This window comes from Dendronephthya gigantea, unplaced genomic scaffold, assembly GCF_004324835.1.
Source record: "Dendronephthya gigantea isolate DGI-Jeju-01 unplaced genomic scaffold, DenGig_1.0 000394F, whole genome shotgun sequence".
Classification (NCBI taxonomy): Eukaryota; Metazoa; Cnidaria; class Anthozoa; order Malacalcyonacea; family Nephtheidae; genus Dendronephthya; species Dendronephthya gigantea.
In genome coordinates this window covers 1-19,153 of record NW_021163404.1, presented here as the reverse complement: position 1 = coordinate 19,153, position 19,153 = coordinate 1, and the positions used below count along the sequence as shown (strand labels likewise).

General features: G+C 35.2%; 1 protein-coding gene across 2 annotated transcripts; it reads right to left on the bottom strand.

The window, feature by feature from the left end:
• Positions 1 to 608: 608 nt before the first annotated feature.
• On the bottom strand, positions 609 to 11,670 carry LOC114542771 (C3 and PZP-like alpha-2-macroglobulin domain-containing protein 8). Of its 2 annotated transcripts, XM_028562226.1 has the most exons (17): positions 11,639 to 11,670; positions 10,921 to 10,978; positions 10,331 to 10,412; positions 9,513 to 9,689; positions 8,305 to 8,386; positions 7,904 to 8,060; positions 7,644 to 7,715; positions 7,049 to 7,214; positions 6,392 to 6,597; positions 6,021 to 6,248; positions 5,348 to 5,484; positions 4,849 to 4,936; positions 4,128 to 4,241; positions 3,415 to 3,511; positions 2,708 to 2,767; positions 2,173 to 2,289; positions 609 to 1,175 (listed from the first exon to the last, which is right to left on the bottom strand). In XM_028562226.1, the coding sequence occupies exons 3-17, from the start codon at positions 10,404 to 10,406 to the stop codon at positions 766 to 768; spliced, it is 2,187 nt and encodes a 728-aa protein (XP_028418027.1). In that variant the 5' UTR covers positions 10,407 to 10,412; positions 10,921 to 10,978; positions 11,639 to 11,670; the 3' UTR covers positions 609 to 765. The 2 variants fall into 2 exon arrangements, with proteins under 2 accessions (XP_028418027.1, XP_028418028.1); XM_028562227.1 differs by lacking the exons at positions 10,331 to 10,412; positions 10,921 to 10,978; positions 11,639 to 11,670 and having other exon boundaries at positions 9,453 to 9,604.
• Between the last annotated feature and the right edge of the window lie 7,483 nt (positions 11,671 to 19,153).

Here is a 19,153-nt window from a genome sequence, read left to right as displayed (position 1 = left end):
ATCGGCAAAAATCATCTGAAGGCTCGATTTCGATATATCAAAATAATTTTGGAAATGAGAACTAATTAAATCACTTTAAGCCGTTTTGGTTTCCATTCTGGACAATATTAGGTGCAGGCAAGCACCTGTCCTTTTGAAAGCGACAATGCATGCTGGTGTCGTTTCAAATCTCCATTTCCTAATTCCTGTATAACAAGCTTGCTCTTCAGAACTTCTTTGCACTCCTCAATTTCCATGGAGCACTGCACTCTAAGAAGTTCTAAACGACAGCCACATTTACACCTGAAATATAATCTGCTATAGCTTTGTGTGGGTGTACGAAACAATGTCACGCAAGCTAAGACGCAACTAAAACGTTATTTAAACGAAAACCATTATTCCACTTTCTTAATTCCATCAAGTGTCCTTCGGAGATCTTGTAAGCGATCGTGATAAGGCTGTTTTTTCATGCGATGACTATCAAGCCATTTCTCGTCGCTAACGGGTTCACGGATACATATATGGACCAAAGCTAGGTTCATCATCGTCTATACGTCCGGTTACAAAAGCCTGGAATTGAAAAACTGGAGGAAAATAGGCGGATAAAAAAAATGAGTTAATTGCTTTGAGATTTCGTTTATTTCAATTAATTACAAACTTGAATCAAAAGAAAACTACCATTAGCAAGAATAAGTCTAAGAGTCTATATTCCAATCACGCTATTTTAATCTTTCCTGGGAAATTATCCTCCATTACTGCAATAATTGTATATTTGCTGCGATATACTTATAAACAACGTTGACAAACGTAATGAAGATCGCTCCTGTTACATGGCACATCATTCCATCCCCCTTTTTTTGAGAAATGGGGTAGGTTTCGCAATTCGACGCAGTTTTCCTTCCCACCCACGTTGTTTGGCTCCATGTAATCCCAGTTGTGGTAAAATATCTCATCACCACCCACTTCGTAGAACTTTCTTTCATATTTCCTATAAACGCCAATCCATACTGATTCAATGTTACGTTGCTGGATGGCATGTAGGACAATACCATTCATTTCGGAGTTGGTTGGAACCGTCAAATGGCCGCCACGTTCACGACAGTCATCTCGTGCACTATTCCATGAAGACGCAGTGTCATTGCTAATGTAAAAGCAAAGGCCGTCGATTTTTTTCCAGTCCTCAGGACATTCTGTAGCTGAAAGAATAGAAATATGATAACTTATATCCATAATCTGACAATAATTATATAAATTTATGAAAATTCATTGAACAAGCGTTTTGATAAATCTGATAGAAGCGCTCTAAAATAAGTCGTTATAATAACAAGAAGCTAGATTAAAATAGCCTTATTGAACCTATCTTTACAAGTTAAATCTGGTAAATTAGTTTGACATTACCTATTCTAATTCAGTAGACCTATTTTTAGGGGGTTATGATAACCTTTCTTAATTTTTAAAAGCTATTTAAACATCCCATAAATGTACGTTGCAACATCGACGCATAGGAAATTTTAACCTTAGCTTTACAGTTTATAACAATGTACGTTTTAAAGGCCCGTTTTCCTAGGAAACTTTGCCATGGCCAGGCAATGCACCCAAAAACCCCAAATCAACTTTTGGTGGCAAAAAGTCCTTGAACCAGGCATTATAATACGCGTGTTTTTGACACACTTTGTGTCCTTGTAAAAGGCGAATGTGTCCTTGTAAATGGAAAAGTGTGTACTTAAAAATCATGCCTCATGGACAAAAATGTCTAATATAATTTTCATTTGACTATTTAAAATAATTATTGTTTCTATTATAAATTGACATTATTGATATATATATATTAAAAAAGGCTAGAGACTGACGGACCGTGCTTTGCACGGCTATGCTCTTTTTTATATGCTTGCCTTGTAATTTCACGTTGTAATTTCTAAGACTAAGTGATTATTGAACCTAAAGACAATGTGTGTCCTTGTAAAAATTCCGTATTATAATGCCTGCCTTGAACAGAACTTACAAAATTACTATCTCGTGCAATTTAGGGTTTAAACTAGCTAGCATTATCAATAGACCTATATTAAGAAATTTAGGTGAAACTGATTGAATAATTCAGGACTAATTCAATATCATTCTACGTTCGAAAAAAATGAAGTGAAATGACTACATTAAGTACATTTGAATATTACGTTAGGTCATAGTCACAAATACCTGTACAAGATTGTCCACCGTTGGATGATGTATAGCCTGATTCACATTGGCAGGTGTAGGAACCATTGATATTTGTACAGTGACTGTGAGAACCACAAGGTGTCAATGGACATCCTTCTGCAATTGAACCGAATATGACATATAATATTTTGTATGTAAATTCTATAATTTTATTATTAACTTGTTTCATGGAATGTAATCACAGTTTATAATAGGACTAGAACAGTACCAATGCATGTGTATCGGATTTTGGATGATTTGAATGTTTATTTACATACCTCCAGATCTCAGACATAAAATTAGTATAGCTATAGCTATTTGTTTTCTATATTAGCCCTGCAGCGCCGAGTAGGCGTCTTGTTGATGAAAGAAACCTTAAAATTAGGACGTAATTGTAGAAAATGATGCCCAAACATAGATTTAACTTTCTATTTTCTTCGCTAACTGAGCAATCGATTGTTTTTGTCAAGTCATATACGTTAGTTTGAAGCTGCAAATGCTATAAATGAGGCATAAAAGCTAAAAACAGGCTTACTTCTTTCCCTTCCATGGCAGTCATTTTCAGTGATGTTGTACAAAATTTTTGCTTGGCTATCTAAAAAAGATTAGTACATTTGGTCAACATACCAGACTTTCAATAAAGAATATAACTTCGTACTCAGCAGATTGCGGATCGTCCGAAAGGTACGAAATACGTTTCATACATGCACAGGAAAAATATCAAAAACGCAAACTGGGAAATTTTGAGAGTTTCTCACTTAGTAATCCTATTGTTCAGGGTCGCACAGAGTTTCTTTTTCATTACGGGCCCAAGGACGGCAGAATATCCTTAGGTGGGGCCGTGGGAGCTAATATTCATATATTCACGTTCAGCATTAATTAGTAGTAATATAAATTATAGCATTAACGGAACTATTTCTCCCCATAAACTGAACGGTATACTTGAAATAAACAATGCTTTAAATTAATTCCTGCAAACCTTAGGGCGCGGGGCTAATTTTCTATTTTGCCCACACAATCTGGGCAGCCCTGCTATTGTTATGTGGATATGAACGAAATCGAAATAGGTTAGTTCAACCATATTTTTTTCATAACCTATTGCACAGACGAATCGCAACCTTTTCCGAATAAGTTATTGATATTTGTCGGTGGAAATATGATAATTATGTGGTCATACTCGTTACAATGAGTAACTTGATGGTTAATAATGATCAAGTATTATTAAAATCTTTTTGCTGATACCTGGATCGTAATAATCATAAACACTGACAACTCCAGGTTGGGCGTTCTTCACCACAGTACTCTGTATTATATCCAGCGAGAAAATCATAGCCTTTATCTGGAAGGAATAGTCAATAACCCATAATTCTCTTATCAAATTGACGATTATTTGCTTTGTTGAATAACGACCAGGACAAAATGAGACTAATCTGTGATGATCCCGGAGCAAAGTATAGCTTTCGTGTAATTACAAGTTAGTTTTACATTTCACTCACTCTTTCAACGGCTTAAGCCAAATGACTTTTAAAAAAAAATAGATTTTTGTCTTTTTTTTCGTACAGTATGTTTAAAAGATATACTTCAACTTCTGACAAAAATACTTCTACCATTTTGAAAAAAACCGAGGTGTAACAAGTCCATGCGAAGAATTTTCGGTGATCACTTTGGTATATAATGCTATTGTAGTAATGGCGTTAATAAATGTTTTTCAAAAAAGTGCTATGATGAGTTCACACCCTATAATACTCTTTAAACAAAGATTATATGGAACTATAACTATTGCAACGTGCACTTTCTAGAAATTTGGCAAAAAGCTTGGTCTATCTTTTTTTATTTCTTAACTTTATGCAAATGGTTATAATAATTTTAGCCGATTTTGACGAAGCGGCCGTACAACTTGTAAAGCTGTCAGAATGCGCTTAACATTGGAAGGTGATATAATTTACAGTAGTTACCTTGTTAAAATAAAGGATAACACGTTGTCCATCAATTTCGTATCTTCTTAAGTGTGTTTCATCATTGTTTGAACGAGTTGAGCATGAAGCAACATTTTTTGAGTGTCTTAATTTCTAAGAAATGATTACATTGTTTTGTTAGTATAGGGATAACGCCAATTGAGGAGAACAATGTCACAAGATGGAAAATTGTCACATTAAATAAAATTTAGGGGCGAATAAGACAGAGGGATAAATTGCAGCGGATAGACAATTGTCTTAAAATATAGGTAGTAGAAAACCAGTCTTACAGTTGTATAGTTTTCATGCAAAATTTAACCTAGGTATACAGACTCGGTAGCACATTTTCCTATTTTTTAATTTATGGCAGAGATGCATATAAATAATAGGCTCTCCTTAATAAAAAGATTTGTGTTATATTTACACGATTTTAAATTCCAAAGAATAATTGGGCAAGATAAGAACGACATAAGGAGAACTAATTTTGATAAACCTAAGATAAATTTGAAAAGGCCATAGGCATGGAGTGAAACGTCACGACACGTGGCCCGGGACAATAAGAGGCAAATAATACAAACAATTTTCGGACAAAGAGAATCTAATAGTCTATAAACTTACGGAATCAGTTTTTTTACCAGGAGAATCAAAAAACGATACACCACTTACGAATTAAAATACCGATTCAAAATGTATATGTCAAAAAATAGAATTCATTGCTCACCAATTCCAGAGATTTTTTGTTCGCGATGAATCCAGACACAAGTTTAACATCCACTATTGCCATATTGGAAACATCTTTTTTGAGCCATCTAAGTCAATATTTATAAAGTCCATTACATGATTTTGTACAAGTGTAATTTATGCAAGTGTTCTTTTTAGAAAACGTGGGTACAGGCCACTCCGCTAGCTCACACAATTACTAAATTTTATCAAAATTATACCTCTTTCTATGTGGTAGTAACATGTATATCAATCCCTATCAGCTATGTTATCTATTTCGCAATGTTTCAACCATGATACTTAAGCGATATTTAACAATTTAACTAATTTGAAAATTCCTTTGAATATAGCCCAGGTTTAGAGATCGTAAGTTTTAATGTTTGTAATACTGAAATCCAACATATGAGAAAGTAAAACTCAGCTAAGCTACATAAAAAATTAATTCTTTAATTTAATGAGAAAAGATGCGGGTGACGGTTAGACGGTATTGGCGGACTCACTTTGCTTCAATTTGCAGTCGCAATGGATGACATGAGGTAGTTTCTTCTTCCTCTCTTGCATCGCGACGATGAACGGAAGTCTTAAGATCAAACGCCGACGGTATTTCAATAGCAGGTACATTGTATTTCACCGATACCTAAAACATTAGATTGTAAACATCAGATATAACGTTTGAATACTGCAATGCACTCTTTCCTTAATTCCTGGGTAGATTTGGTTAAAATTTCCCTACTGTAAATTCTAGCATACGGAAATTACTGGATGCTGAACGCTGGAAAGATTTCATTTACTGTACTGCAGTACAATCATGGATAATTAAAAGACTGGTTTTATTATCCATGGTACAATTAATGATTATACATTGTCAAATTACAGGTGATAGCATTTGAAATTTTATATTTATGAATACTGAAATCTAGCATTTGAGAAAATTGAAACGGTGATTACAACACTGAGTCATTTGATGCAAGTATCATTTTTATTCAATTTTTGTTTTCTATAGGTAATTTTTATTCTATAGATGTACTCAGTTTTATTCCTTTGCTGACGAAATACGTAAAAACGTTAAATTTTTTCATATATGCCGGTGTTTTCACTGAATTTTTCAAGTTAATAATTATATGCATATTCTAGCCGGAAAAGGTTAGCTTGACGCCGGATATATCTATTTACCTGCACAAAAGCACATCCCGAACCAGATGCATTTAATGTCAGAGTATTTGGCAGAAGTTTTCTTGGAATTTTCGACCGTTGTAATATCAACCTGTTAATGTCAGTGATGACAAATTCTTGCGAGAATCTATTGTTGATAATCGCGGATATGGTCAAGTTCATCTGCGTGTTCCCCCAATAATATATTTCAGCAACTTCAGAGAGAGCCTGAAGTGCTACACAAGTATCCTAAAGCAAGGAGGTATATACCTTTGTTAAGAACAATTGTAAAATAATATATGATATATTAGAAAAAACAAATCGATCACTTTTTCTTTTTCAGAAAACCGATACTTATCAGAATCTCGTATCGTAACGTATCGCGTACTTACTTGTGTGGAAGAAAATCCACCCCGATGATTGCGTTGCTTTGATAACCACTTAACAATCTTGGTTACGTCTTCACTGTGTTCTTTGTGGTGGAGGTAGGACAATAAAGCATATCCAGTGGTTTCTACGTCAGCGGCAACTGAACTGAATGTACCTCTATCAGAGGCACCAGAACCTGTGCTTTTTGCTGACCAGTAGAGTTGTCCGCCTTAAATCACAAAAATATCTTCAAATATTACTATTATCATAACCGAATTAACTTTTTAACATCAGCATGTTTGGTGTTAAGCACATGTTCAAATGGTATTTAAAGATTGAAGTGATTGGTTCTTGACCTAACGTAACTTTGTACAGTATACTCTCCAGAAATAACCTAATACTGCGGTAACGGTTCCGTTGCGGTTAGGTTGCGATTCGGTCCGGTCCGGTCGCGGTTCATGCAGTCGCAGTTGACCAATAGAAACCGCAGACGACCGCAAGGGAAAAAAACCTTCGCAGTGCCCTCTCGTTTCTGAACGAGACGTTATGAACAACTGAGAAGGACAACACAATAACCAAATCAAAAAGTTCGATTCAGGAAGCTAATTGCAAAAATTAAATTAGGTAATACAGCGACTGCAAACATGGGATTATGAACAGAATAGTACAATCGTTCCCACCTTTCAAACTGATTGCCATGTTTTTCAAACGAGACAACATTATTCCTCCTTTAGGATGATCTGCCAATATCAATGTGTATGTCGCTAAGGAAGTAGCGTAGGCGTTTAGAATAGTATCATCAAGTTTTCCCAGAATACAATCCAGAGCGTTTGATACCATCGTCGTCTGAAAAAGGATAATTATTTATTGTAGTATTTTTTTTCATTTCTTGCAAATTTTGTGACATCCAGACGCATGACGATGTGAATATTATTGAGAGAGCCTGAAGTGCTACACAAGTATCCTAAAGCAAGGAGGTGTACCTTTGTTAAGAACAATTCTAAAATAATATATGAAATATTTAAAAAAACCAAATCATTATAGTATTTTTTTTCATTTCTTGCAAATTTTGTGATATCCAGACGCATAATGTGAATATTATTGCCGACTAAGTAGTATTTCACAAAAGATTATCTTTCTTTCTTCGTATGGCATACACGTGCATGCTTACCACGTACCAATATTAATCAAAATTTTATTTCAATCTATCGGCCGCATCAAAGAGCCAATAAAATGGGCCTAATCAAATCTTGGTAATACTTTGGAGACACCTACGTTTTTAAAGCCAGCTTCCAATAAGGCGATTGTGGTGTAGGCTGTTATGATAAGTTCACGATGCACCCCACCCTAAAATTTAATAAATTAGAAGATACGGAACTTTGGGAACAAACTAAGCCAGCCTTATTCCGCATTAAACTTAGTTCAATGAGTTATTGATCATGTTAAACACGCATAGTCGGAAAACATGTTCGTGATTAAATAAAATAATCATAATCATTATTCCCGCTGAGTGCCTCAAATATCAATTTCCGTACCTGAAGTGATCGATCAAAAACCTGACCATTCACTGGGAAACAACCCGACGATTTTTGCTTTTGCTTCAACCATCCAACGCTTTGTTTGATTTCATCTTCGTCAACGAACACATGCCTCCGCGCTCGTGCATATAAACGAATTAGGAATGCCGTTATCCTATACATAATATTTTTTTCATTTAGCAAATATTTGTAACAACCGCAAAGTATGAAGACTGATTCCACACGCAACAATTCTAAATTTTACACGTACGAGTAATTTAATATAACATAATGAACACCAACTAAAACATAAAAATCATAATACATATACATGCATGGAGCAGAAATAAAAAAATGAGGTTGAACATGGTTGGCATAAAAATTAAATGCAAAGTTAATTTGGAAGAGGCTGGACTTACATCCCACTTCCTTTCCTGTCTCTGGATCCAAATGCACTGTATTCACCTTCTCCTCGTCTGTATCTTAATTCCTTCTGGTATCCTGTTTAATATTGTCACAGAAAAAAATAAAATGAGATTTGCTCTCCGCTGTGTAATTTATTTCAATGTGATTGAAACAAGGCAGTTCTATATTTTCAGCCCCCAATCTCGAAACTTTTAGCGTTTTGCTCATGTCGCTTTCTCACTGTCTCACAACTTCGTCCTTCACTAATCATATTATTTTTCACATTTTTGCATATTTCCAATCAAAATTTAAAAATAAACAAAGGATTTTGGGGTTTTGACGTGCGGGTTTTACTGATATTATAATTAATATGTTAACATTGAAGGGATGAATGTCTTTAATAAACATGATTTGCCAAGATAGCTGATAGCTCACAAAACTAAAATAATAATTTTACTATCTGATTTGGTAGCATTTAAACAAGGTTTTAGAGTCTAGAGGTTTAAAGGGTCTTACATGGCCAGAAATTGCGGACATGGAATATGCAGATTGCCGTAGCAAATTTGCATATCTGTTCAAATATTATTCGTTTGCAGAACTATAAATTATATTGCGCATTCTTAAATTTCGCAAAATTTAAGAAAATCATTGCATCTTTGCAATTTGCCCTGGTTGTTTCTTGTAATTCGTGTCATATTAAAGATCCTGAGGTAATATTTTGCTGGTAAAGGTTTATGTCGGCTCTGCATTTTTATTTATTTCTACGCTATTACGGTTTTCGTTTTATATGGTATTCAACGTGATAAATGACCGAAACTTTGTTTTGAAGATGCAGGACGAATACTGATAAAACAATTTGAAATACTATAAAAAAATATTAAGATTAACTTGCTCTGCAACGAGCAATTAAGGCAAATTATAGTCGACCTACCTAAAGGTGTATTTTTAGCGTTTAGTACTGTGCACATTACAGTTTACTATAAACTCACGAAGCTTTATTTTGACACCATATGCAAATTTAGGCGGAAGTAGAATGTTAATTATGTCCGAATTTTCTGGCCATGATTTCGAGAGGATTTATACACATTTCAAATTGAAGTCTGGAACGTTGTCAAAAATCAACTATAGGTCCTCCGGCAGGAATCAAACATGTACGAAATACCTATTTACTCCCTCTCTCTCATCTCCATTAAGAAGAAGAAGCTAAGTTCCATTTTAATACCCGTGGTTATATATCTTAGCGCGTCCTCTTTAGTCTTCTTTGTTATTTGATTTGTTGCCGTAAGGTAATCCAAAATATAAATGTTCGGCGCAAATTTAGCCAAGTTTTGTTCCCCGCAACCACCTGGCATGCTCAACAACCCATCAAAATTTGCCAGAGCCGGGCCCATTATGTCACCTAAGTGAAAAGTTACACCAAGGTTATACATTATATAATATACAAATAATAGATAACGTTCAAGAGAAATCTTGTTCAAGTCAAAAAATGTTTAAAACTATGGGACCAAATAGTAACGATAACAGTAAAACTGAAAAAGGTTTTCATAACAGTTTTCCTAGGATATATTTCTGTAGGCACAAATCTATCCGTGACTTGTTATCAAGAATGCCCGGTAGCATCGCTGAGTACGCAATTTGCATCTTTAGCCCTTTCGGTTTACCATTCTGATAGATTGAAAAAATGCGCAAGACAATGTCCCTAGATCCGTTGTGACAACATAAAAACGTTAAAGAAATGATTAAAGTAAAACATGATTCTTCCATGAGGGAGTTTTGTCGGGATGGGGCCTCGCTTGCCGAATTTACAAGCTAGGTCTCTTATAGATAGTAATTCCGCTGTTGCAACAAGCACGAGGGGTGTTTGCCAAAAACCAGGAACCCAATGTTGGTGTGAATTACTGCATTTAAAATGATCTTTTAATAATGAACTATTATTTACGAACCTCTTTAAACAGCTGAAGGTTTTATTTAAAAAGGTTACATTTGTCTATATTTATACATATATCTATTGCATGGTCACACACGTACTATACTGCTTACCAACAATCGATATTTTTGGTAGTAACTGATCCTGGAACGACATCAGTCGGCAAAGGTAATTCGATTGCCTCGCCATAATTCCCTGTCAAATTTAAACGTTGTGAAATTCAGCAGAAATACTGCAAGTGAAAACACACGAATTTTATGTTCATCGTTCGTCGTGGATGCCAAAGAATCAACGTTAGAATTAACACTTGACGTGTTGTAGTTACAAAGAAATTGCTTGAAATGGATTAAAAAAAAATTTGAATTAAAATTTAGTCGCGAAATATATTCTTCCACAATAGCCCAAACAGATCAACCACTGGCTTAAAGTGCACAAAAATTCACTGGATGGTTTTAATGTTGTGTCTATTTAAGGAAATTATAACGTCGCCTTTATATAACGGAAAATATACGGAAATTATAACGAAATCATAACGTTATTATTCGTTTCTGCTATTTCTTTGCTCTATTGTATGCTGTGTATATACGCAAATGTTTTCTATTATTTCGAAAAGGTTACCGCAATGAAATCAACTTGCCCCCCAAAATAATTTGCTGATTTCAAATATTAATACAGGAAGAACATGTTAGGTGGAAAAATATACCTTGTTCAGAAGAGCAAAAGAAGGTCCCTTTGTTATATTGTTGTTTTATTCCTTCCGGCTACAGTATAAAAGAAAATGAATTAGAATACGCACTGTTTCTATGTGTGAAATGACATATCGGTAGCCAAATGAAACAAAGTAACAAAATAAATAACGTGTACTATTTTCTTGCATTTACAATGGATCCAATCATGATTTTCAGTTAAATTTCTTCAGTCTAAATTATCTTGCAAATAAAACAAATATTTTATCCTATATATAAACGTTATCCTTAGGTGTTTATGCATATGTTCATATCTGCACGTGATCAGGCTTGTTTTGGACATTTTGAATTGGGCATAATTGATGAAAGCTGTAGTCTCATTTTTTAAAAATAGGTGTCTTTCTAGGAACGAATTGCAAATATGTCGCTTGCTTCGAGCACATTTTCGACCGCCGGTTGTGTAAAACCCTTCAGTCAATTTTTGGTAGTCATATTTAAGGGGACGATTCTGTTTGGTAAATTCTACTCCTAAAACCATAGCTAGTTGTAGAATACTAGAGTTAATAGTAGAATACTATATTTAGTAGTAGAATACTATAATAATTATTATAGTTAATAGTAGAACTGACTAACTTTTCATACAACGGGCTTCATGAAGGTGATGTACGCTATAATTACGCAAACATATCTCAAAAAATGTTGTTAAATATCTGTAACAATATAAAGCAACAGTACCTCCACCAGCAAGTTTCTGGTAACCGTATCAGTCGCGTACAAAGTCGGGGGAGGACAAAGCTTTGCTGAAGATGTTGTGGCTTTAACCGTAATTGGTACATGGCCAATATTTTTAAGTATAATTTCATACTGTGTTGATTTTCCGCTATCCGCACACACGCACAACTTTTTGATATGAAAAGAAGTCACTTTATAATCTCTTGTCTTGCGACTTAATTCAAGCTTTACCTGAAAATGGATGGTTTTTACAAATCAAGCAATATTCATAAATCATTGCCAAGATATTATAAAAAACCATTGACACGGAACTACTCACTGGAATACAGGAGGACATGTAGTTAACTACAGTCACTGTGATGGGTATTCTTTCCCCACGGATTACGGAATATGGCATCGTCAAGTGAACAACGAAAGGTTGGAATGCTTTCAATGTTGCTTGATTTGAGATCCCCATTCCGTACAAAGATGACATTGCAAACCCATTTGCAACCCAACTTTTGATGTTATCAGGAACTTGCACTTCCATGGTTTGTATTACGGACGAGTCACTATAAAGAACAAGAAGCAGTATATGTTATTTATAATATAAAATTTATACAACGCCGCGTGCTGATTAGTAAAGAAGCGTGTTTCTATAACTGTATAGCAACGGGACTTTTCCCGCTGAACTTGACAAGCGAAGGGACGTAATGAAAATTTTCAATTGAATCGAATTATAATATTTGTATAAAATCTTTTTATTGAGTTATATTGTATAAGAAATCGAAAACATTTTTTGCTGTGTTTCTATAAGTTATAGAAACACTTGTGGGAGTTTGGGAGAAATCGAGATAACGTGAAAAAACTCGTCCTATACGGGCTCGTTTTCCCACTCATTGTTTCTCGTTTTTCCAAACTTCCACGCGTTGTTGTATAACTGTATAGAACCACGGAAAATGTTTTGTGTTACTTAATATATACATACATATAAACTCGAAGAAACTTACCATGCAAGTTTAAACTTTTTGCCACACATGCACCCTGTATACGAATTCACTTACTTGAGCTTGAAGTCTGCCCAAAGCCAGGTCTCTGGAAAGAACTTACGAATCTTTTTTTGCTTGCCCAAAATTGTGTTCCTTATTCCAATTTTGACGTCGTCATGTTGTTCTAAAATTGATCTTTTCCAAAATCTTCGATCTGTATGAAGAAAAGGAAAACAGCTCGCAACAATGCACAACAAAATAAAGTTTTGACGTGCACAATAGAATTCCTTTTTTTTAAGGGCTAGCTTGATAACATTCAGCTTCGCTTATTCATAGCTATATAATGCTCATATTTAAGCTTAAAATAATGCTGTGCGATTAGTAAATAGAAACCAAAAATAATTCCCCGAATCGTTAGGGAAAACCTAATCTGCAAATTTTCATGCCCAGAAATCGCGGACATGTATTCCTGAGTTCCGCAAAATTTAAGAAAATCATTCAACATTAATATTTACCATTTTTCTGAACTAATATTTTGCTAGTGTGGGTTTACATCAATGCATTTTTAGTTTTGTAAAACGGTTTGTATGGTATTCAACGTTATAAATCGCTAAACCTTAGGTTTTGAAATGAAGGAAAAATACTGATAAAAATGTTCGAAATATACCCCAAAATATTTAAAATAACCTTTTCTGCAACAACCACCTGAAGAAATTAGAATCGACCTACTAATAGCATAATATTTTAGCGTTTTATCTATTACTTTGTAGCCCCGTTTACACTACGGTCAATGCATGCCGTGCCGTACATTCTATTCCTATTCATCTTCGGCAAAGTAATAGATAAAACGCTAAAATTTAACTCTAATTTAACTTATTTCATGTAATTTCACTTGTTTATACAGTAGATTTTTTATTGTGTAATTTTATTTCATAAAAACATAAATTATTGTAATATCTACATATGTAGGGCCCCATTGAAAAACTTCTTCGAGATATGGGCACCCGGTTTCAATATGATAATAAAAAAAGAAGATAATAAAAGAAGAAAAAAATGAAATTAACAAATGGTAAAAAAGAATGCCGAAAAATAAAAATTTGTCACGAAAATAACTTACTCCTTCCGAGTGTTTTAAAAAATGCCGATATACAGGGGGGGGAGTGAATGTTGGAACGGGATCAATATTGAGCCGTGTCAGTGGTCATTACTATTGCCCATTGGGATGACATCTGGGCCGGTTTTTCGAAAGATGGATAACTTATCCAACGGATAAGTCCTATCCAGCGGATAAATCTGCTATTCAGTGCATAGTTATCCATTGGATAAAAACGCGTTGCACGAGTGTGGATAGTGGAAGTGGATAGCTATCCAATCGATACGTTAAAATTTTCCAGGAGAAAACAGGATTATCCTGAAATTTCGTACCACAACGTCAGCTGTTGCTAAGCATTTATAACATTGAATTCATAATCATTACGAATTCTCGAGTATAGTTAGTGAATGGAAAAGACATGAACAAGTGATTTGCTCGAATTTGCACTTCACATAGTAGTGATTCTATTAAACACATTGCAATTTTATTCTTTGACCTTGCGACGCTTTGCTTTTCTGTTCCATAACAAATTTAGGAGCACTATTTTAATGTTTTAGTTGGCTAATTCTTGGCTAATCTAAGCGGAGAACAAAATTCGTAGCTTTGTTGTCTATACATACTTGCATGTCTATTCCGTGAATGAAATTACTTAGATATTAGCAAGTCTCCTTGGAATACGTTGAATCTTTCTTTGCATATTCGCGTTTATAAACTGATTAAAAGCGCATAGTAAATTTGCCGTCTATTATCAATGTGAGGATGTCCAAAAAATCGCCGCTCTGAACGGAATGTGTAGCCGTAGGCAACGTGAAACGCTGCTGCGACAAATATATAAACATTAGCTGGATTGCACTTCGAAAATATTTTTAATAGTGAGTAGCTACAATCATGTACATTAGTTTGTTGAAACATATGGAGTAACAGGAATATTGCATTTTGTCCTTTTTTATCGTAAATGTTTACAGTGTTACCCTGTATCTCTGAATTTATCCACTGGATAGTGGATTTAAACTACCTCCGGACCTTGGATAAATTTATCCAGTAGATAGCGATTTTTATCGGCTGGATAAAGCTATCCAGGCTTCGTGCAACGCAAATCACACGCTGGGTAAAACGTATCCCTTGGATAGCGAGTTATCCGTTGGATAGCGACTTATCCACTTTCGAACGACTGGCCCCTGGCATCAGCACGAAAAACTGCCATGTTTCTTGCTTCACTTTTTTAGCCCAAAACATTAGGAGCAAGTCCTCCAGGAATTATTATATAGCTCAGTGCCTGTACTTAATTTTATTAGTGCTCAGGCTACCAATACAAATATCGGAAACGGATGAATTGGGCACTGGTACTTATTTACCGTGCAAAGCACGCTATGTGAAATTGCTGCAATAACGACTACAATAACTTCATTTGGAATGGAATTATATTCATAAAACTATTCTGATAGCTCCTCTGTCTCGATTTACCGCAATTTCATATAAATTTAATTCGCAGAAATAATTCGGTATTTTAACTCTTTATAGTAGAAATAGTTTCTGGATAAAACTGATAAACTTATGCAAGTCGTGATAAGGAAATTATGCCCAGTAGCATGTTGAAACCAGGCCATATTGCGGCATTCACGAGAACTTTTAATGACTACAAAACTCATGGCTGATGTTTTTTTTCCAGTAAAAAAGTTACTTCCTATGTTTTTGAAGTAACCTCGACCCCATAGCCTTTTGGGACTTTATATGGGTGTTGAGGCTGTGGCTAAAAGGAAAGAAGAGGAAATGCCCTGGGATCGGCCGTTAAAAATACCCACATTTTGTGGGTATTTTGAATACGATTAATTAATCATAAAATTTTGCCGAATATTTTCAAATTGACGGCGTAACGTTGAACGGATAATATTGTCGCACTAAAGCATATTGGAATTGCACTATTTCGGAATAATTACAAAATATTCCGCTCATTACACATCAATTAGGAAAATTTGGCCCTGGGAACGAGGTTGGTTTTTGAAGCTTAGACAAACAAACCTCTGAATCCAAGAAAACAGCCATATGGCCTCAAATAGTCATAAGACGGTGCTGAAGTTGGTAGTGGTGGACGACACGATTGAGTGAAAATCCTCAAACTCGAGAAAAATACAACACCAGCATTCTACGATAAACATAAAAACATAATTTTATGTGAATATATATCTTTATTTTTACAATTTTCTATTTTTCAGAAGGGTATACCAGTAATGTTAGCCATGCAAAAACCAAAAAGGGCACATGCATTCCACTTAATATGAGCACTTTTTCAATTCACTTAAAATGTTGGGGGTACGTTCTTCCCGGTGGCCGATGGCTTCCCCGTCCTTGTTTGAAAGTTTATATGAAAATTATGATAATGAAAATTTCTTTTTAAGGGATTTATAGTCGGCTATTACTGAATATAGAGATTTAGGTTTAACGCTTGAAGATTTTCTACTTTCGTTATGACTTTAAACAAAAGAGTCACTTGAGCTATAATAATCGATATTATTTTTTGCAAATCGGTGGTGGGCAGAATCGTAGCCTTTCCAGCAATCTGATTAGCTGTACAGCGCAGAATTTTACGATATCTGACAACGTTCCGGAATCCTATATTTTCAGTTATGCTCGAGCGAAAGCGTATTTGTTTTGTTTCTCTAAACATTTAATGAAATGAATTACTGCGCAATTAACCCGTGGTTTGGGAACGGACCAGTGTAGATCTAATTTTTTAGCTTATTCTTATAACTTATTCATGCCTGTTAATTCCAGGTGTGACTAATCTGCATACATAATACACAATTGCATGGACAATCCAATGGACTTGGAAGTTAAATGTTACTTCACAGACAAAATTCCTGTTAATCTAGGGACGAAGTCGAAGACATGTGGTTTCCTTCGTATCATATTTCATATGTTTTTTAACGTAACATCTTGCATTGCCAGATCTACCAAAAACATCCGAACCTTTTGAACGAATTTTTTCCTTTGTGGAATATTCAGGTTCCCTGAAAACCTAGGCCTGGGTCTGGCGCATTTGACCTTTTTGTGCTTATCTGGGCTGCCATATGCATATGTATAGTAACCTGGATCTTAAGCACGCAAAAACAAAAATGCAAACTAAATATTTTAGTTAAAGTTTGGGAGCTCATAATCATAGTACTTACGTTAAAGTTTTCGGACACATCAGTTTCAAGAGGCATCCTCAACGACCCCTTGCAATTTGAGAAATCCCTAGCGTTCATTCGACCAGCTCCTTGTCTTCTAAGAATTTCCGTTGCCTAAAATCAAATAATTGCAATTTTAAAGAGCGATATACTGTAGCTACATGACACACGTGAAAATGACATACGGGTAGCGAATGGTAGCAATACGCAGTAGCGTAGCCAGCCTGACGATTTGTTCCACTATGCTAATATTTTGGTGTTTATTGACTTTGCATGAAAACAATGAATTTCTAAAGAAATAAATTATAAAATGATAACACGAAATTTACATAGCGGGACAAAATCGCCAGGCTGGCAACGCCACTAGCAATACATACGTCTTTTTTAATGTTTGTTGCCAGTGGCGTAGCCAGCCTGACGATTTTGTCCCTCGATGTAAATTTCGAGGTATTATAATTCCCCATGTCTTTAGAAATCTATTGTTTTCGCAGTCAGTGACACTAAAATATTAGCATAGCGGGAAAAATCGACAGGCTGGCTACGCTACTGTTTGTTGCTTATCAAAAAGTGAGAAACAGCTGCCTCAAAAATGGCAATGTAGTTGCAGCAACTCGCAAGAGTATCTGAGAGTGTCACGAGCTTAATTAAAGTTTTTTTGCAAATAGTCCTAGCCAAGAAAAGGATGTAGCAAGGGGCGTAACTACAATAATTGGGTGTGGGGGGGGGGTTGTTCATTAATTGATATACCCTGATCCCAATTGTCGTCGTAGTTACGCCTCTGCATGCAACTAATTAATATGGTTTTCATATTCACATCAGATGATTTCTTATTTGTCTGGATTAGTATACAAACTATCGGCCACCTTTGTTATATGGGAAATAAGCAATATAAAATGCTCGCTTATTATTATAACAAGCTTTGCTGGAATAAATAAATAGTTGTAAATTCACCCTATGCATAGGTGTTTAGAAAATAATCATAAAGTGTAAAAGCAGAGAGGTATACATAAAGGTGAAAGAAGTTCTTCAACATGCGAAATAAACAGACGAATCTAGCTATCATAACCCCAACAACAACCTGCAAAACTTTGCGATAACATGTTTTTACCCACATCTTTTTTCGTTATTTCATCAGTTTCTCCCAAAAGAAAAACACTTTTATCTAGCGCAGAAATGGCTATTCGTGATCCAGGCTTTGCTTTTATAACGATTATTGTCATATCGCCAGGCCTTTTCTCTTGCTCGTCGAACTCAATAGATACCTACAGAAAGATTCTCTTAAACGTATAGATCAAGAATGGCATTTTTGTTACTAACCCCCTTTATTAGAATTTATGGGCAGACAGGTCATAGTGGTTCCAGACTATAGTTTTTTATGTGGGTTACCTGATTTTCCAATGTGTCTTCAACGTCAAAAAAAATGCTATCTCCCACAGTTTCTTTATCCCTCCGGACATAGTAGACTAAGATTCTACATTCGGGAACCATTTCTTGGGTGACATCAAATTTAATCTCAAATTCATTCATTGTCATTCCTCTTATGGTTTGTCCGTTGTAGGAAAAGTTGTTTTGATTTCTGATTAAAGTACGATTTTTATTTTCCCAATTCGTTGTCACCCAGATCACATCTGACCGAGCTAGATTTCCTTTGCACAGCATCTAAAAAAGAAAACAACATTAACTTCAAAATTTTTACTTGATAAAGTGTCTATAGCATAATAAGCCATATATAATTGGTAATAAGGCCTACATTATTATAATAAGGAACATAAATTACGGGTTCATTCCAATAAATTGCAGTGAAACCGGAAAAAGTTGTCCAAATTATATGTAATGGAAGTCAGGATATTCAAGTATGATTTTCTCTTAGCATCAAATGTGGTATAACGACTGCCTAAAAAAGGCAAAACACTTCTCGACGTTTCGACCTGTGGGCCTTCGTCAAAAGACTCTCCGGTCCCTGCGGACGAAACGTCGAGAAGTGTTTTGTCTATTTTGGGCAGTTGTTATACGGGGTGTCCCAAAAAAAAAGCAACCACTTAAATATGCAGAACATTAATACAGCTGTAAAGCGCAATAGATAAGCACCTCTGGGAATTGAAAATGGCTCTTAATCCTTCATTTACAATGCTAAAAGTCATTTTAGCTGAACTATGGTGCAAACCCGAACAATATTAATATTCTTGCATATTTAAGTGGTTGCGTTTTTTTTTGGGACACCCTGTATGCCACATTGGATGCTAAGTTGTTTGAGGACGCTGCCACGCTGCTCCATGGTTATGAATTTCCC